Source organism: Monopterus albus, unplaced genomic scaffold (genome assembly GCF_001952655.1).
Source record: "Monopterus albus unplaced genomic scaffold, M_albus_1.0 scaffold100.1, whole genome shotgun sequence".
NCBI lineage: Eukaryota > Metazoa > Chordata > Actinopteri > Synbranchiformes > Synbranchidae > Monopterus > Monopterus albus.
The window spans coordinates 521863-541955 of record NW_018127980.1 but is presented as its reverse complement, the minus strand read 5'-3'; the positions used below and the strand labels follow the sequence as shown (position 1 = coordinate 541955).

The window sequence follows — 20093 nt, the reverse complement described above, 5'->3', positions numbered from 1 at the left end:
AGGGCGACTCTCTGGGAGATAGAGCGTAGGACAGCATTCGCCCGCTGCGCTCCTGAAAAACCTGTTTCTGTACAAGGGCAGAGAAAAAGATCCTTCAGCTATGTCATATCCTTGGATCACAAACCATCTATAAAATGCCAGAGAAATGAACTGATAATAGAAAATCAGTTTCAGGCTTTATCACACCAAGAAGTTACTTACCCAAGTCCCATCTGGTCCAAAAAGTTCTAGGAAGTTGCCAATAAATTCCCTAGATTTCTCTTCCCACTTCTGAATAAGGTCGTGACTCTTCTCCTCCACACGGTAAACAAAATGTTTGCTCTTCTCTTCAACTGTGCGAACTTTCTCCTTCATACGGTCCACTTGGTTTTGCAGTCGGTACTTCTTCTCCTGAGGGGCTCAAACGTTGAGAAATTACAGAAATGTCAGAAATGAACTCGGTAAACAAAAGGATTCTCTGTTACTGCATCCACAGTCAGTTAAAGTAAGGAACTGCAACCCAATTTAAGCCACAAGTTCAAGTGTGAGATACAATGTTCATTATTCATTGTATCTAATTAAATGATAAGTGGTCAACCAAGGGAAAACAGATCCTGGTTCACCATTTAATATGGCTGGGGACCTTTGTGTTTTGTGCATACTTCATGTCACTGTTGTTGTAGACAAAAATATTACCTTGAATTTGCAAATACTCTGGTATCAAAACAATTATGCTAAGGAAATTTTTACATTTCTCATGTATTTGGTATTATATAGTTTAATACATTGCATTCATAACTGTCTGTAATGTCATTTCTGTGCATATATGATGTCTCTTGCCATTCATCTTTTCTTGATTATTAGATCATGACAGACAGGGAGATATCCACAATCAAAATGTTCAATATCTCAGAGATGATACAATAAAATATTACGAAACAAGTGTAACTCTCTCTCTCTCAAAGACAGTTGGAGGAGATAGATTCATTTTATAAAGCAACATTAGCAGTGTACATTAACTGAAGAATCAGGAGTCTTTTGTTTGCAGTAGTAACTACAGCAGTCAGCATTACACCTTTATAGTGAAATGTAAAATAGATCATGCTCTTACATTAATGTAGCTGACATTAAGCTCCTTGGCTGTATAGCCACGCTGGAGATTGCGTCGGGCGTAGACGTCATAATCTCTGACGATTCTGGTAATTAAGTCAGATGTTGAGATTCCCTCTGTCCGTTGTGTGGGCACGAACATCCCTGCTTAACACAGAATTTGAAAACTGCCCTGAGTTATATGTTTTTTAAGAAAGAAGAAACCCAAAAAGTTGTTATGGCCTCATCTTCGTAGGGCATCGCTTACTGACCTGCCTCTTTGATGTGTTTATACACATCCTCACTCCCTGCTGAGGAGTATGGGATATCGTCATGAGCCACAAAATCGATCTGAGAAACAATCAAAGGACACATACTGTATGGCAGAAAATACTACACTGGGACGTAAAAAGTACTCACATGAGCATATACAGTACAGTAGATCTGTCAAGTTTTACGAAATAGAGCTATTAGAGTACATGACAAGGGTTTGGTCATAGACACATAGACACATACCTGTACAGTATGCCCTCTAATGTCAAGCAGCCCTGGGGCCATACTCATAAAGTATCTGACCCTGTTCTGCCATTAGGAGTCATAAAGGTTTCCAGCAGAGTTCAAGAGGTTGATCCTGTCATATTTCTGAATTTACTCACCATGTCTACAGTGCCTCTTTGACAGGTCTGTGTCAGGGATTGTGAAATAAAATATTCATCAGTATGGTGAAAAAGAGCAAAAATGAGAACTTAACTGGATTAAGTTAGGCTATGTTAAATTAGATTAGATTGAAAATTCATATTTGAAACAAATGATTTCATTTCATGTCATTAAAAATAACTTCAATGAAAGTGTTTTGAAGTTCAATTTATTTTAAATTAGTTTACATTTAATTAGAAATTCAACTGAATTAAAAATAGACATAAATTAAATTAATATAAATAAATAGTGCACCAAAATTGTTGGAGTCCTTAAGTCAGGACTGACACACTTGTTACTTTCAGGAGTTTCTCGTAACTCGGACAGTTACTTTTTCTTTTTAGGGCTCAGAAGGTTTTGTAAATAGTCACTAGATGCTTCATGCATACAGTAGTTTACCCCTCAGCTTCTGCAAACAGATCCACACCTTGTGTTTCTCTAGGAACTCGGGTGTGAGAGTCCAGGGTGCGTCTCTTAAAACCTCGTCGACGTAGCGGCAGTGCCTCAGTGCTTCATAACGTTCATGCTCCGTCATGACTGTGAAACCTTTGTACTTGTGGGTCAGGTCATCACTGCATACTGTTTAATACACATTGGAAAAAATTATATGAGACAAATCCATATGAGTTGTTTTAAACAGTGGCATTTCACTGTGTGCATTTGTGTCTCAGTGGGCCTGTCCTACCTCCTACTATGAGGTAGGTGTTGGGGAAGAGGTTCTTGGCCTGCATGAGAGCACGAGCATGTCCAGAGTGGAACAGGTCAAAGATGCCATCTGCATACACTCGGACAGGCCGGTCCACTTAAAACACACAGCAATACAACACAAGGGAAACAAATGGTCTTATACACACTGTAGTGTCAGCAGAGCAATAAGTAGCAATAATTACATTAACAGCAATAATAAACGTGGTAGTACAAGTATATCCAGAAGTACTACTGGCACTAGGCCTTAATACAATAGACTGTAGAAGAAGTAGCGTATATCCAGAAGTACTACTGGCACTAGACCTTTAGTACAATAGACTGTAGAAGAAGTAGTGGTAACATTGATACTAGCAGAAGCAATTATAACAGTAACATAAGTAGCAAATGTAGTTAGAAAAGGAAGGCTTGAATAATGTGGTGCAGATAAACATGAAAGCTGTGGGAAGAAAAGGAGAAAACAGACAAATGGGGGTGTACCTGGGGTGCCTCTGCGTGCCTGAGCGACAGTGAGTTTCTCATGAGGGGCGCAACAATCACAGCTGGTCTCCCTGGCAAAGATGGCAGGCTCGGTCAGAGCCTGAGACAAAGAGACAGTGAAAGAGGCTGAACTATACATTTGCTAAAATACTGCACAAGCAAATGAATGAATGATGAAAGAGAAAGGTTTTAAAACACATCGTTAAGAAAACATGTCTACCCTTACCCACATCTATTCTATTCTATTCAGCAGCGCACAGTGTCTCCTTTTTCAGGCTCAGTTCAATTACAGTAACATCCATTAAGTTATTGACCACAGCTGATGCCTGCTCTATATTGGGACAATGGATTGAGGGACAGACAGGGCAGTACTCGGTTTTATTGATCACTCTGTGCATGACACTTAGTCTTCTGTATGTAGCAGTGTGTGTATATATGTCCATGTGGCAGAAAACACGAACAGAGGAATTTAATAAAATGGAAATGTAGGTGACTTCTTTGGTGAACTAGACAGAAAGAAAACCATATTTTCACATAAACAAATATAAATTAAGCAGATAAAAATGATAATAGACAATAGGACAAGAAAGGGACATAGCACTTTAAGTGACATCAGGGTTAAAGCGTTGCAGTGTCTTTGTATCCGTGTCCCATCTGTTGACTGCAGGACTCGCTGAATCTCATTCACACCAGGAAAAGAGAATCTGAGTCAGTGCAGAGCAGAAAGCTGTGGGAGTGTGAGAGGAGGATGAAAATATGGAAACAGATTCAGACTCTGTGGACACGACAAGCAACTGATGTCAACACATCCGCTATAGGAACAGCAACAAGCCCAGAGTCTCTGCATGACAACAACCTCCATGAACACACACAGGGACACAGCAGCAACCTGGTTGTGAGTAGCAGTGCAGGTTTGGAGAGTGAGACTGAATTTGTAATGAAATTAAGCTCTAACTCAAAGCTAGAAGAAAGAGATCATACTTAAACAGTGTTTCGGATAACAGCAGGTCATGCACTTAGTTTTGCTTTTATTTGCAAAAACCGTGATTTGTCTAAATTAATGGAAGTGAGTAGAATCTGGTTTGTGATCTTAAAATTTGCATTTCAAAAGTTTTTGCAGCAACATGATTTCTTCCAGAAACAGTGTCTATTTACCTTATTTACCTGTTTTCATTGGGACTACATCTTCAGGAGAAGGTAATTTCAGTAATGACTACAATTTATTCTGTCTTTTGTCACTTTCACCAAATGAGCATGCCCAGTTTGTGGCAAAGGAAAGGGTTGCTACAACCACACTTTTCTATATACTGGCTTTAAATATAGTCTGAAGAAAAGAAATAATAAAAGAAAAGGTACTTATTCCTTTTACACATTCAGCAAAACACAGCATACTTTTTACTTGCATATTTCTTTTGGTTTTTTTAAGGCTTTATGTATTTTGTCAGCTAGCATTCAACTTCTCAAAAACTGCCCTGTGTCCGAATTAAGCTGAGCTGCAACAAAACAACAACCAAAGCAACAACGTACAGAGAGAGAATTCCCATCACCCACATCACTCTGGTGAGAAGTAGATTACAAACATTTATCACAAGGCAGGTGGTAAAGCTTAAACTAGTAACCAGGAGCAGACGGACCTATTAGGACACACACCGTGAGCATGCTCAGTAAAGCCCACTCTGGCACAAGCCAAAGAACATCTGGCATTAGAAGGATTAAAATGGAAAAGAGAGAGAGAGAAAGAGAAGCCACCCAAGGAGAAACTACAGCAGCAACAATGAGACTGTCTCATAAGAAACAGTGAGAGGTTGGTATGACAGAGACAAGGTAGAGGGAAAAGGCAAAGATGGAGAGTTTTGAATAATGAATGAGGAATTACACCAAAGATAGAAATGAAGCAAAGTATGTAAACACACAAGGCTGCCTGTCCTATCACCAGCATATGTTGTCCACTGTCCTTCTTTGTTAGCGCACACACACTCAGACACACACTGTCCACTCAGCATTCTGAGCATCTTCTGCAGCCACATGCTATAGGGTATCTGTTTCATAACAAGGGAGCAGGCAGGACTCTTTGTCTCCCTCTCCCTGTACACCCTACACACAAGACATCAATACACAGGAAAAATACAAACACAAATGCTCTACCGTCCGGGGATGCGGGCACGTATGTTCAAGCTCCTCCATTATTCCCAGAGACTCATGGGATGCGACTGTGGTCCCTCAGTTATGCGACTCAGCATCAGTGAGATGATGCCTCCCTCCTAAGCACTCTCTCTTTCTCTTCCTCTGTTCCCCCACCCAGCTGTCCTCCCCTGTCCTCCTCCTCCTTGCTGAGCCCCTGCTGCAGAGAAAATGATGCAGTGAAGAGGTCTCACTCTGCAGCTATTTTATGGTACCAAATTTGCCCGAAGTATATTTAAGATGTCTTTAAAAAACTCACTTGAGCCTAAAAAGGCCAGTTTGCTATAACATTTCTAAATATTTTGCTCCTCTCCAAGGGTAGGCTACCTGAATAGCCTATTGATCCTGTGATTGCCAAACAGATCACAAATTATAGACATAATCACGGTACATACCAAATAGCTCTTTTTAACTTGTATATATGTATACATAAGATTGTTGGTTTTATCTTCTTGCTTTTTTTTTTTTTTACTTGTTACTCTGTCTTTAATACTGTTTTTATTCTATTTTATTTGGTGCACACCGGGGGTCCATTGAAGTGGAGTCAAATTCTTTGTATTTTAACATACTTGGTAATAAAGATTATGCTTGATTGATTGGTGGGTTGAATGAAGAGGAGCTAATAACACGTCTTTGAACCACCAGGGACAAACAAAGCAATGTGCATTAATATACTACATGTGCATTATTAGTCAATCACAATTTCGTGAGATGTGAATGAGTCCTTGCACCAATAGGCGATCTCTGGTTGTTCACAGAGTCTCGGCGGAGCTGATGAGCTCTCGCTATGACGATGGAAAAAGAGGAGAGAGCTCCAGGAAAGGACCAGTCACAAAAGAGCTACAGCATCCCATCAGTATAAACAGTGCGGATTGGAGCACCATGAGTGGAAGATGGTACTGAGTAGAACTGTCCATGAGTAGAACTCACCACTGACAATAAAGGTGTAGCCAATAGGCCAGGTTGAGCTATATTTACACACAGCTGGACGCTTATAGAAAATGTAAAGGCTATATATCAGTGAGTACACTTTAGGCTACAGTCCTGATAGAAATCCTCTTTCATGAGAGGCGTTGATTCACTTGTATGAGGATGTAGTTTGTGTTACTGTACAACTAGGTGTTCATGTTGTTCACCCTATTGTTATGGTGATGATGATGCTGTGATAATCAGATTGATGATGATGATGATGATGATGCTGTGATAATCAGACTAGGCTAAATAGCAGAAGCAAGTCTTGTTCTACACACCTTGCAGGGCTTAACTTTAAACTTCACTGGTAGACCTACCTTAAGTGGAAGCAATGCGTTTACATACAGCCTCCTCTTGCATTGAAATAAAAATAAAATAGCCCTGTAGCCTATCGTTTAGCTGTCACACTCTCACTTTATAAACTGACATCTTAATGCTTTGAGCAAAGGCGTGTGCTTACCTTCAATGGTCCTCTTCTGCAACAAAGAGGCGCTACAGGTGTGCAACAGGAATGTGCTCTGATGCGTCTCTGCTTCATCATGGTGCCCAAAACCAAAGAATGAAAAGAAGGAATATTAGACTGTTTGTCAATTGCTTTTCTGGCTGTTGACTCCACTATAGGAGTTTCTTTGCTCCAACAGAACGGGCAGAGCAATGACAGCCCGTCTGTCCAGTTTGTCCTATGGGGAGGGCAGATCAGCTGCTCACCACTGATGAGCTGCCACGACTGTGGGTCACGCTCCAGAAGTAGTCTAGACCTTAACTGTCCTCCTGTTGTACTGCGGTGGGGACCTCAATCTCAATCTGCAGTTTAAGTAGTCTGCTAGGCTATTAGTTGACATCTTTGCTCAAGATATTTGTATTAATACATCTAATCGATGGCTTATAGTTTAACGTGGCCATAAAACCACTACACACCATTTACAAAACCTCCTTTGTGTTTTTATTGCTCTGTGTCCCCAATCTGAGACAGACATCTATTGTGTCCTCCAGATGGACATTGTGGAAATGAGCTTCATGGGGTTTCACGGGCACAAAAACTACTGACCTAATCCTAACATAATCTAAGATTCCTAAATTGAGAATAAGGTTAAGACACCATGGTACAAATACCATGAACTTTCTAGAACCTCGGACTTGTCCGCATTAAGGATTATTACACTATAGGCCTATTAAATATTAATTTGGCTATTTCCAGCTGTAGGCTATGGCTCTATAGGCTTACGTAAAATAATATGGTAGGCTATAGCTTACATTTGTTGGGCTAATTAGAGCCAAATAGCCTATACAAAAAACACAAACACAAAGAACAAACAAACAACAAACAACGACAGTATTAATATATTTAAATGCAGACCTTTTTAGCCTGGTTTTAGATTATGTTTTATGGCAATGTTGATTTTATTGAATCATTTAATGTAGACTATTGTAGTCCTATTGATTTATTAAATGTAATGTAATGTAGACAACTGAAATAAAAGACCTGTCTCACATAGGGCCTACTGCAGAGACACCGCATGTCTGGTCTCTAGATTCTACGGGAGTAAACTATTTTACATTGTACCAACAGTGCCATCGTGCTAACAAGCTAACAGGCTACACATTACTGCTCATGGGTGTACTGCATGGATGTATGATGTACTGACAAATCGGCTGCCTCTATCCGGTCACGTGACAAGTACAATGTTTTAAAACTTGTTTTATTGGCTGTCAGCGCTGTGATGTAAGTTCCGGCACATTACTTTCCCCGGGAAGGTGAATTGGCGCGGATAGTGTTGTTGTACTGAGCCGCCGTGGCTGTGTTAAACAACTATTAGAAGCATACATAAAACGGGAAGAACTTAAAGCCGTGATTTTGGTATCAGACTCATAAAACGACATGGACGATCCGGACGTTGGTGAGTTTTATTATGCGTCGCTTGCCAGCTGTCTAGCGGAATTGCATAAGGACATCGAATAACTCGCTAGCCAACCTTCAATATAACGTCAACGATGCTACAATTGGGACCACAATTACTCTAGTAATTGCTACATATGTATTGAAGTTCGTCTACTAGCTAATAAGTTAGTTTTTTAAAACTATAATAGTTCGGTGTTAAGGTTCAAGAGAGGAGAACAGTTACTATCTGAGGAAATGCTGGCTAACAGGGCGCTTGTCTGTTAACATCTGAACTGATTTAGTGACCACCACAGCTGTCTGGGGCTTGTGATATATTCGTGAACTGAGCCTCATATCAGTTTAAATAGCTATTAAACAATTATCAGGAATGAGCAAGTCTTCATGTTCAAAGAAACAGTAACGTTAGTGCACGAAATGCACTGCAGATCTGACAGTTAATGAAGTAACTTGTTTGCATGGCGTAGCATCTACAAGCTGAACCTGCCAGTGTCCGGGTTGTCATGTCCATATGTACCTCTCCTCAGATAATACCTATGGTTTGGCGAAAACCCGCTCTAAACGGGAGAAGAAGGAAAAGGTGGGGAGGAAGAATGCACTGGAGCAGCTCAAGAAAGCCAAGATGGGGGAGAAGATCAAATATGAAGTAAGGGAGGCTCGGTCAGGGCATGCTTGTACAGTGCAGAAGTTCAATGCTTCACACATGTCTTAGGTAGTTAACTAGTGTGTCATGTTTGTTTAGTAGTGCCCAGCCCTACTAATGTGAAAGCACAGAGGTATTGGCATAAAGGTATAACCCCTACTTAAAGTACAAAAAGTAAACGTAGTCATGCAGAATCTTGCATTTCATGTGAATGTATATTATGTTATTGGATTCTACTTATTGATGCATTGTGTGCCTTATTGTGTACAAAATAAAGATTTCACTCCTCTAATCCTGAGATGTCCACATTAACTTGCTCAGTTCAAGGTCTTTCAAGATGTTTGAGGATGAGGAGGCTCCTATTATAGGTAAAGGTCAACCACTGTTCTTGTTTTCCAGGTGGAGGAGTTCACCAGTGTGTATGAGGAGGTGGATGAGGAGCAGTACTCAAAGATAGTACGAGAGAGACAAGAAGATGACTGGATTATTGATGATGGTGAGTTGCACTGTGCTATATCCACTTCAGTATTATGTGCGATTGGGTTGTCTGATGTGATGCTCTCCTCTCAGATGGAATAGGATATGTGGAGGATGGGAGAGAAATCTTTGATGACGACTTGGATGATGATGTAGTAGAGAACAACAAGGGTAAACACCAACAGTTTATGAATTATTGTCAACGAGAGAGTGGAACAATGGACAGTTCAAATGTGTGATCATTCTGTTTTGTTTGCAGGAAAAGCAAATGCTAAAGGAGCCAACTCCAAAAAAAATGTGAAGAAACCTGTCATAGCCAGGCCCAACACCATTAAGAGCCTATTCATGAACAGTAATGTCAAGAGGCCTGCTGAGGTGTGTTTTTGTTAGTATCATTGACTTGCTTGTGTGTTTGCTTTTCCCTAAGAGCGTCCTGTGCATGTCTGATATTCTGAACATTTATTTGCAGCACTTTCTTTTTAGATGTTGTTTCATTATCTGCATGTACTTCATGACATTTTTCAATGGGTGAAAAAAAAGCACTAACATGTTGCTATTCTGTAACTGAATTTGAAATATCAGAAGATGCAAGCCTTTTCTCGTCCTTGCTCCTATATTGCTCATGAAGTGGTTTAATTTTTCTCATGCAGAAAGATGTGGACCTGTCCAAAGATGACCTATTAGGAGATATCCTGCAGGATTTGCACTCAGAGGTTGGTACCATACCATGTATAATGCAGGACTTCAACATGAATAAACTACTACTACAAGTACTGCTTTAGGTTTTATCTATAGAGTTGCTCTGGTGCCATAATTAATCAAATGGTTCCTGCACATCAACACAAATTATTCACACCACTTCACTTTTTGCACACTTTAATGTGTTGTATTTTATTTTAAATTGATAAATTTACCATTTTGCCCATCAGTCTACTCTCAGCAGCCTGAGAAGACAAAATGAAAAGATGAATTTAGATTTCTTTTGTTTTTGCAATTGTGCTAAAAATCAAAAACTGAAATATCTGATTTACAAAAGTATTTTCCTTTTAGATGTGTTTACGGCTTGACTGGAGTCCACCCGTGACAAATTGAATTGATTGGATATTGTTTAGAATGACGCACACGGTCTATAAAGTCCCACAGTTCACGCTGTATGTCAGGACAAAATTCAAGAACTATCTGTAGGCCTTTGTAATAAAGCTGTGCTCAGGCACAGATCAGGACCAGTGTATAAAACCTGTTCCCAGGAGCACAAGTGGCCTCAGTAATTGTGAAATGGAAAACGTTTGAAGGCAGCAGGGCTCTTCCTCGAGTTGGCCGTCAGACCAAACCAAACAGGAAGGGTCTTGCACAGGGAGGTGATCACTGATCCAATGGTAATTTTATTCATGTAAAAATAATTTTTAATGCAAAAAGTGAAGGCATCTGAATATTTTCTGAATTGACTGCGTAATGAGTAAGAAGGTTGTGTTCTGAACAATGATGAAGTGTTTAAGCAAGAATTTAACATTCAACTTTAGATATGTTAGTCACTGAATATTGGTTTTGGCTCTGTTTGTACTCAGTGTTGAGGCTCGGCCTTTCTTTTTTATTCATCCCTATCCTCTTTATTATATTATCTGATGTGCTGTGATATTTGTTTTTAAAATCCATTTCCATCTCTCTTCCCAGAAACTGCCCTTTCTGGCTCCTCCGCCAGTGGTTACTCTGAAGAAAAAGAAGTCTCTTGGATCACCTATGAATCCTTTTTCTGTTAAAGCTCCGGTGCCAAAGGTATTCTTAAACTCATCCTAACTTTATACTGTTGCCTTTGAAAGTTGTTTTGTCACGTTGTAAATGGGCTGATTGTAAAGTACATCGTTCCAGGAGTCACCCTCAGCAACAGGGTTGAAGGCCAGAGTTATCAAGCCACCACCTTTGGACCCACCCTGCCCTCCTCCCTCCACACCTGCGGTTCCCAAGGAGAAGAAGAAGGAAGAAGTGGACGAGCTGGATGAAGAGGAGGGTAAGGAAGCCATATGCAATTCTGAACATGTGTCAGGTCTCTTCTAGAAAAAAAGAATATACACACTTAGCTTTATAATACTGTCTTCTCAGTGGATAATGCGGTGTATGATGGGGTGGACTTTGATGAGCCGATGGAGGTTGGGCTAGAGGAGAAGACTACAGTTGCAGAGGCTGCTGAGCCTGAATCTAAAGCCGCACCAGTGCTTACAATGGAGCCCAAAGCAAAGCCTCAGGATGCTGTCGTCTTGTGAGTCTCTTTAGTTTACTATTGCTTTTTAAGAATATACATTAGGGATCCACCCATACTTTACTTGAAACTGACTACAGTCTGTGGCTTCATCCTGTCGTCTCTGTTGGACACACTCTGAGTTGGAGCTTCTCATTCTCAGCCTCGATGTCCACAAGAATTCAACTCATTTTCATAGGCAGAGCTCATTAGACTTTGTGCTAGCCTGGAAATGCTGCACAAACGAGCTTGAACATTAGTGTATTTTTTTTTCCCTTTGTTCCCTCCAGGTCCAGTTGGATCGGAAGCTCTTGGGGACAAGAGGAGACAGGTGAAGTCAGTGAGACTCCAGCAGAGGTACAGGTGGATTCCAGCCAACTCCCACTGGTGGAGGGGGCAGACGGAGAGCAGGTTTTCAGATTCTATTGGTTGGATGCTTTTGAAGACCCTTATAACCAACCAGGTAAGTCATTGTGACACCTAGAGCTCAAAACGATGGCGAATACTATTTATGTAAAATCATAACCCCAAGGCCCTGTTCAAACTTTATGACATTTTAATTTAATTGTGGCCCAGGTGTGGTGTACCTGTTTGGAAAAGTGTGGATTGACTCTGCAAAGTCTTATGTCAGCTGCTGCGTTACTGTCAGGAACATTGAGCGGACTATGTACTTCCTACCTCACGAATATGTAAGTCTTTGTTCTGGCATGTGTTTCTATAATCGGGGCAGATTTTCTATTTTGAGCAAGTAAAATGGGATCGGAAACCTTTTCTTTCTTGAGCATGGCGAATCGTCACTCGTAGTATAAAAATGTTTGCTCTTATTACTGTGTGGAGTCTCATGATTATCAGTCTGCTCTTAATTTTTCATTGCAAAAAATTAACACTTGATTGACACAGTTTGAAATAGGGCTGGGAGGTGTTTATATTTAGTCTACATGAACTCACAACAAAACATGATTTAAAAAATAGTTTTCTTTATTAAACTTGTGCCATTCCCCAGTTTAAAAAAACAACTAAAATCAAGTTTTATTTTTGATGAATTCTAAAAACATAATGCATTTGTGTAAATCAGTGAAATTTTTTTGCAAGATATTTTATGCAGCATACTCAAGTTTTATGTATAAAAGCCTTTACATATAAAGGTGTAGGAAAAAACGAGATATTCTGCACTCCTAAAAGTCGTATCACCTCTGTATGCATGTAATCATGTAATACTTGGCCTTTTTATGGCTCCTATTAAGTGTTTATTTGTAATTTAATTAACAGAAAGTCAACCCCAAGACTGGAGAGGTGTCAGACACTCCTGTAGGAATTATGGACGTCTACCAAGAGTTCAGCGAGCTCTCTGAGAAGTTCAGGATCATGAAGTTCAAGTCCAAGGTCAGTGCCAACCTTAGCTAGACTGTATAGCATGGTTGTGATTTTTCTAAAGGTAACATGTCTGAAATGTTCTTAACTGGTGTCTGTTTCCATTTCCCTCTGCAGAAAGTGGAGAAAAACTATGCTTTTGAGATTCCTGACGTGCCCAGTCAGTGCGAGTATCTGGAAGTCAGATATTCTGTGAGTAGAAACTCACTATGCACCGTGCCCACATTGTCCAGGCCTGGACATTGTGTTTTGTTGAAAACACATTTGTCTGTTTTCCATTGTTTCTGCAGGCTGAATTCCCTGCGCTGCCGTCTGATCTTAAGGGGGTGACCTTCTCTCACATTTTTGGAACCAACACTTCAAGTCTGGAGCACTTTCTCCTCAGCAGGAGGGCCGTGCTGGCTGGACATCCAGACCCCACGTAAGGAGAGATTCTGGGTTATGTATAACTAATGAAGCCCTGTATTTAGTTTACTTTCATTTTCATATAAGAAGAACAAGCTCTTACAGGTCAGCATACAGAGAAACATTCCCTCTGAATAAATGAAAAAAAGTTAAACCATATGTTTTTATTTTTTTAACTGTGTGTCCACTGTGTCTTTGTTAGAGCTGATCAGCCAGGCAGTCAGCTGGTGTAAGGTGGAGGCTCTGGCCCTGAGGATGGACCTGGTCACTGTGGTCAAGGATCTGCCCCCTCCACCTCTCAGCGTCATGTCCATCAGCCTCAAGACTGTCCAGAACCCCAAGACCCATCACAACGAGGCAAGACATTTTCCACAGTGATGTACTGAGGATGCCTTATTATTTAGCTGTGTTATTTTATGGTGTGCTCATACAGACTGAAAAGTTTTGTGAGTAAGAACCTGATGATATAATTGTTCCTCTGCAGATTGTGTCCCTGGCTGCACTCATCCACTTCCAGTTCCCTGTGGATAAAGCTCCACCTCAACCTCCATACCAAAACCACTTCTGTGGTAAGCAGTTTTTTTTTTTTCCTGTTTTTGCTTTTTAAATTATTTACAGTTAAATAAAATATAAAGAAATATAATTCTTCACACACGTGTTACAGAGGTCAGTTTCACATTCTGTCCTGTAGAGTAACTTTCATCCCCTATGAACATGTTGAATACTAGTCGGAATTTTAAAGCTTAGTTAACAAATGAAAGTCTGAAAACTGATAATGAATATAGGAAAGTGTGGGAATGGTTATTATGTTCTTTGTCTTTTCAGTGGTCAGTAAACCAGCTGACTGTATCTTCCCATATGACTTCCAAGACGCCGTGAGAAAGAAGGTGAGTGAGCTCATGATATTTGTACCAGACATTTGCAGAGGAACAGGAAGAACTTTGTGTTGTGCAGTTAATGTGCTCCAAACTGTTGGGAGGTGAGAACAAGCAAATTCAATAAAGTCTGTGCAGCTTAAGTGTCAGTGCTCCTGCCTCTGTGCAAGAATTTTTCTCAGGAGAAACAACTTGGTTTTGATATTTTCAGAAAGATCTTAGTTTTATTTTTTATTTCTTTTTGCATACTTTACTAGAACTGTTGTAGAAGAGGGGACAGATTTTAAGTAGGACACCTCCCCACAGTGTATGTGTGAGCAAAATATTGATGATGTGACTGCCTCCCTCTGTAAGAATGGGAAGGTGGAGATTGCTGCTACAGAGCGGACTCTGCTCGGCTTCTTCTTGGCCAAGATGCACAAGATTGACCCAGATGTGCTAGTGGTGAGTAGTAGATATTGGGAATGAATAATTGTATGTGATATTCTAAGTTGAGTAACATTCCTATATAAGACTGTAGGATTTACAGATCGCAGACATGAAGGTGAAATGTTTTCATCAGGATAAAAATCAGCATCCTGCGCTTGTATCTTTTATTTTCTATAGGGTCATGACATCTTTGGTTTTGATCTGGAAGTGCTTCTGCAGCGGATCAACACGTGCAAGGTTCCACACTGGTCTAAGATTGGACGCCTCAGGAGGGCCAACATGCCCAAATTAGGGGTAAGTAAAACAATAATTGTATGGAGTGAAAGTTTGTTTTTGTTTTTTTTTTTCTAAATGATATTGCACATCACTAAACATTTTTTATGTAGTATGTGTTTTGGTTTTTATGTGTTCGTGCCTTGCATTATTACAGGGTCGCGGTGCCTTTGCAGAGAAGAGTGCAACCTGTGGCCGCCTCGTGTGTGATGTGGAGATCTCAGCCAAGGAGTTGATCCGCTGCAAAAGTTACAGTCTGACTGAACTGGCTACACAGGTGCTGAAGATGGAGAGAGTCACAGTCCCTCAGGAAGACATCAAAAATCTCTATAGGTGAATAAATGGAAAGGGACAGTTCACAAAATCGGGAAACACACAATGGATTACATAGTGTGCATATAGAAAAAAAACTCCCCTGTTGTTGGTGAAAACGCCCTGTTTCCTTCCAGTGACTCTACTAACCTGCTCTGCATGTTGGAGTTGACATGGACAGATGCCAAGCTGATCCTCCAGATAATGTGTGAGCTCAATGTGTTGCCCCTGGCCCTGCAGATCACCAACATTGCCGGCAACGTCATGGTAAAACACTGGTTTCTTTTTTTAAATATTAAACTGTCATGCAGCCATTTCTTGGTTGTAATGCTATGGACCAATGATTCATTTTCATTGACAGTGTTAGTAGGGATGGGTACTGAAACCAAGTGCTGGTATGGCACCGGGTCCTATATGATCGGTATCTACCAAATCACAGTACAGATTTCGGTGCCACTTAAATGCATGTTGATTAAAATATTTGCCCTCTGCTGCTGTGAAATGGAAAATAACTGCATGTCAAGTGCTAACGCTTATGCTGTGTTTCATATACCTGGGAGCTCAGAAGTCTGAGCTAGGAATGAGTGGGAATCTGTTTGTAATGTCGTCAACCTTTGTTTTATGCAAGGTATAAATTTCACGACGGTCATGGCTGTCGTTGCCTTGGCATCTTAGCCAGTTTGCCTTGGAGTCTAAATGTGCACAGATGACACCATTTGCTATCCAAATTATAATAAGGGTGCACGGTTACCATAATATCTCTGAATATTTCTCTTTAACCACTCTACAAGCATTGCGCTTTACTCTAGTCTGTAACTTTACTGCTCATGCTTGTATACATGTAAGCTACATGCACATACGCATCGCGGAGGAGTTGAACCTCTTCTTCGCCCGCTTTGAGGTGGAGCCACTTCTGTAACTTTACTGCTCATGCTTGTATACATGTAAGCTACATGCACATACGCATCGTGCCATTTGTCTCGGCCTTAGTGCCCAGTCAAGTGGCCTTTGTACCCTCTGAAAATGTATGAAATCAAAGGCCAAACGGCCTTACCCTTCAAATTATGAAATTTATGGTCTGGTTTTATGCTTCTTTTTTTTTTTTTTTTTTTAAAGTATCTGCTCCAGTACCATTAAGGCACCGGCACCATTTTAAAAGTATTGTTTTAGCACCAGTATCAGCCAACCCTAATGTTTAGGCACATGTGCAAAACAACTGGGAAGGAAAAATAAAAACCCTGCACCTCTAACAAAGGTGGTGTCATTATGCATATTTAAAAAAATGCTGTCCCACACAGCTACATACCGTAACAGATGCTTCAGCTAAGTCCAGACTCCACTTTAATGATCAGTTTGAGCACAGACCACACTGATTAATTTGTACTGTTTATGTTGACATCAGCCGGATATCTGCATATCTGCAGACAGCTGCTGGCTAGCATTAGCACCCCGACAGTCATGACAGTCCTGTAAAGTGTGGTGGGTCCACGTAGACTGTAATTAGTCATGCTGGTTTACTGACTGTCATGACTCAATGCAGCTGTTGTAGCCAGGTGTCATCTACATTACTTTAAATGTACTTTTTGTGCACGTCGTAAGGAGTCATTTTCCACAAAGACGACGTTTTACATACAGTATCTTGCACTCCAAGCTGGACCACAAGTAGCGTCTCCATAAGAGTAACATTTATTACAGCTATATAATGTTTACTGAGAAATGGTGGAAATGCAAGAAAATGCTCAGGATTTCAAGAGTCTATATTGACTTATTCAAGTAAGAGTCAAGTCTTTGCCTTTTGTTAGTCATTTGCCTTCTGCTCACCCGATTTCTTCCTGCTCCTTGTCTGCAGTCCCGTACTCTGATGGGCGGTCGCTCTGAAAGGAATGAGTTTCTGTTGCTTCATGCCTTCCATGACAAAAACTACATCGTCCCTGACAAGCCCTCCTTCAGAAAAGCCCAGCTCGAGATGGTACACACACACACACTGAACATAGCCCCCTTTTTTCCTATTGTGCAGTCATATAGTTATTGTTTGCTGCTCTTTTGCTCTTTGTTGCTGTGTCCCAGATTGATGGGGAAGAAGACTTGGATGCAGGGAAAGGCAAGCGCAAGAAGAAGGCAGCCTATGCTGGAGGTTTAGTGCTGGATCCTAAAGTTGGTAAGTATTAATTTTTAGTTTAAAGACATTCACCCTGAGTTGTTTAGATTGGCATCTTTGCAAACAATCCGGATTCCCATATGTCCTCTAACAGGCTGTTTTGAAAGTTAACGGATATTTATATTATTCATGAGCACCTACTCTGATTGGCTGGAGGTGTTATTTCATCTCCCTCCCCAGTCAATCATAACAGGATCTACTGAATAATGCAAGCACTTCTGTGGTGCCTTGCATAAATGGCTGTAGCTGCAAACAAGACACTGTCTAGAGATATGGGAACTAGAGTCTGATCCTGAATGGGACAGAGGAACCTGATGTTGCAGACCTGAGACATCAACTGGATGATTCGGAATGGAAGGAGCATGTTCAACTTTCCTAATAAAGTAACAGTAGTGTTTTAAACATAGCTCATTTAGCTGAGTAACGTTCCCTACGCTTAACTTAACCCTGTGTATCTAATTTCAGGCTCGGCTGCGACTTCATAACTACCACCATTTAAACACCATTCACTTTAGAAGAGGGACATTCAAAATCTTACATGATTTAAAACACAGCGGAGTCAGAGTTTAGTAATTTGACAGCAGAGTAGGACCTCTGCCATCATCCTAATCCATCTCCAAGCTCTTTCTTATTTTCTTTCTGTACCTTTATTTTTTAGCATGGCTGTGTGCACATTTTTATACCCTCCCTCTGTCTTTCAACAGGTTTCTACGATAAGTTTATTTTGCTGCTTGACTTCAACAGTCTGTATCCATCAATCATCCAGGAGTTCAACATCTGCTTCACCACTGTGCAGAGGGAAGCTCACACCACACAGAAGAAGACTGAGGTGTGTTCATAGTTTGTCCATGTGTTAGGCTAAAACTGGGTGTGAACATCACACTCCTGTAAACTACTCAAGATCCAGGTCCCCAGAGTGACAAAGGTTCCTGCTCATTTCTAATTCATTTCCATGGTAACAGGAGGATGAGCCAGAGGAGATTCCAGAGATTCCAGATTCCAACCTGGAAATGGGAATCCTGCCCAAGGAAATCAGGAAGCTGGTTGAGCGGCGAAGACAGGTCAAACAGCTGATGAAACAGCAAGACCTCAACCCCGATCTCTACCTGCAGGTATACACACTCACAGTTCACTTACTTGCACATACCAGACAAAGGGTGTACATACTGTGTAGCAATCCCAAGGTTGTTGAATTTGTCACTATAATTTTGGTCATGACATGTTTTCATGGTGTCTAAGTATTTACAGAAACTTGTTTTATTTTGAAAGGAGTCTACATAAAGACTTTTTACCACAAATGTATTCAAAAAAAGTGAATGTTTTGATTACAACTGAGACAATTTTGTACCTGTCAAATTCCCACAACCTAGGATTTATCAGGTTAACATGAAAGTCTTGGTCCCGTTTGGCCTAATTTGAGTCTGTCCATCCTTCAGTACGACATCCGTCAGAAGGCTCTGAAGCTGACTGCTAACAGTATGTATGGCTGCCTGGGATTCAGCTACAGTCGCTTCTATGCCAAGCCACTCGCAGCACTGGTCACACACAAGGGTAGAGAGGTGAGTCAAGCAATCATTCAAATATACACATTAATGACCCTGTAGCCATTATGAATGCTGCACACCTCTATGGGTTGTCCCATAACCATAGGGCTGGCGTTTTGATACTCAGCTTCTCCACGTCAGAGTGAACGCGTCCAAGCCCATTTACATTTAGAAAGGTAGTTTCAGTGCATACAAACCTACAATATGAAAGGTCTGTAAATCAAGCTAGTGCTAGGTGCTCAGGGGGTAAGCCACATCACTCCTCCTTGTCCCTGCTCCTTTACACTCCACCCAACCCTTCACCTACATCTCTGCCATGTATGCCGTTTCATCAGGGGCTGGCTAGCCTGTGACTCAGCCATAGTGACATCTTTCCAGCAGCTAATACTAGCCTGAAGCTTCGGTGTAAGGGGAGTAATGGACCCGAAACGCGTTCACATGTTGAATGACAGCTGTGAGCTCCCACCTCAGACTTTGGGCTTCTCTGTTTGGTTAGAAGGGTGAGGCTTTAGTTGAAGTACTTCCACTTTCTTCCTCAAGAGGGCACTGCTACATCAAGGTGCATACATCACTACTAGTTTCTGTCTCATTTTTGTTCAGACTTTGTCCTCATTTCTGTTTTTGGTTTTCTCATGTCTCACATTTGTCCTGTGTGATATTGATAGTGGAAAAATACACAGGACTAACAAAATGCCACAGACACACCTGAAACCCACCCCCTGTCCATGTAAAGTCTGATTGTGTAATGACTTCTCTTCATATACACAATCGGAACAACTTGGATGTGCACACTCGATAAGGTGGTGCGAAGTGGCATGTGCACTGCATGACATAAACTGCTAAATGCGGCACTGTAACTGAACACCACACACACCCCCTCGCACCATGTCAGCAGTAGTACCCATGTTCATTTAACAGGACACATCCTCAGCAGAGGCGTCAGGCTTTGCCCCAGGGAGTCCTTCATTAAGATCCCCTTACGCACTCATTGTGTTCCCTAATAGAGGGCAGGGCAACAGCTCTGTGTGTGTTTGTTATTTTGTCAGCCTATTTGGTCCTCAGTCTTTCTCAATGTTCAGCTGACAGAGCCACATTCTGATTCTTGGTACAGGTGGGGGTTTCTCTCCCCTCCAGACTTACTGCTGGTGTCTTTGTCAACAGCCAGAGGTGGATGGGTTAATTACATTTTACCTCCTCCTTGCTTCATTTAATCCAGGAGGCACCACCAGTCTTAGACAAGCAGACTACTTTTGGTGCCATTTTTGCACTTGGCAAGTTGTGCAACTGATTTAACTAAATAATTTGGCTAGCTAATTCACGTTTGTATTTTCAGCGGTACAGCACAAAATAAATTGTGATTTCACAGTCACTCTT

The 20093-nt window shown here is 41.0% G+C and overlaps 2 protein-coding genes across 2 annotated transcripts in view; one reads left to right on the top strand and one right to left on the bottom strand.

Moving 5' to 3' along the window:
- pcyt1ba (phosphate cytidylyltransferase 1B, choline a) overlaps positions 1-6642 on the bottom strand; it is an 8718-nt gene extending 2076 nt beyond the window's left edge. The window contains exons 1-9 of the mRNA XM_020609571.1: positions 6563-6642; positions 5095-5290; positions 2950-3049; positions 2450-2566; positions 2192-2343; positions 1341-1419; positions 1091-1233; positions 202-390; positions 1-67 (exon numbers count right to left, since the gene is read on the bottom strand). The exon at positions 1-67 is cut by the window's left edge and continues 18 nt beyond it. Of these exons, the coding sequence (XP_020465227.1) occupies positions 1-67; positions 202-390; positions 1091-1233; positions 1341-1419; positions 2192-2343; positions 2450-2566; positions 2950-3049; positions 5095-5133 (886 nt within the window). The 5' untranslated portion in view covers positions 5134-5290; positions 6563-6642. The remainder of the gene's footprint in view (positions 68-201; positions 391-1090; positions 1234-1340; positions 1420-2191; positions 2344-2449; positions 2567-2949; positions 3050-5094; positions 5291-6562) is intronic.
- A 1171-nt stretch (positions 6643-7813) lies between these two features.
- The window catches only part of pola1 (polymerase (DNA directed), alpha 1), a 51879-nt gene continuing 39599 nt past the window's right edge, over positions 7814-20093 (top strand). Inside the window, 27 exon segments of the mRNA XM_020609638.1 lie at positions 7814-8000; positions 8527-8645; positions 9042-9138; positions 9213-9290; positions 9379-9494; positions 9770-9832; positions 10791-10892; positions 10986-11124; positions 11217-11373; positions 11643-11815; positions 11929-12041; positions 12622-12735; positions 12841-12915; positions 13014-13111; positions 13113-13144; positions 13331-13485; positions 13613-13697; positions 13954-14015; positions 14358-14447; positions 14610-14726; positions 14863-15038; positions 15155-15284; positions 16867-16986; positions 17085-17175; positions 17880-18004; positions 18138-18287; positions 18612-18734. Of these exon segments, the coding sequence (XP_020465294.1) occupies positions 7982-8000; positions 8527-8645; positions 9042-9138; positions 9213-9290; positions 9379-9494; positions 9770-9832; positions 10791-10892; positions 10986-11124; positions 11217-11373; positions 11643-11815; positions 11929-12041; positions 12622-12735; positions 12841-12915; positions 13014-13111; positions 13113-13144; positions 13331-13485; positions 13613-13697; positions 13954-14015; positions 14358-14447; positions 14610-14726; positions 14863-15038; positions 15155-15284; positions 16867-16986; positions 17085-17175; positions 17880-18004; positions 18138-18287; positions 18612-18734 (2919 nt within the window). The 5' untranslated portion in view covers positions 7814-7981.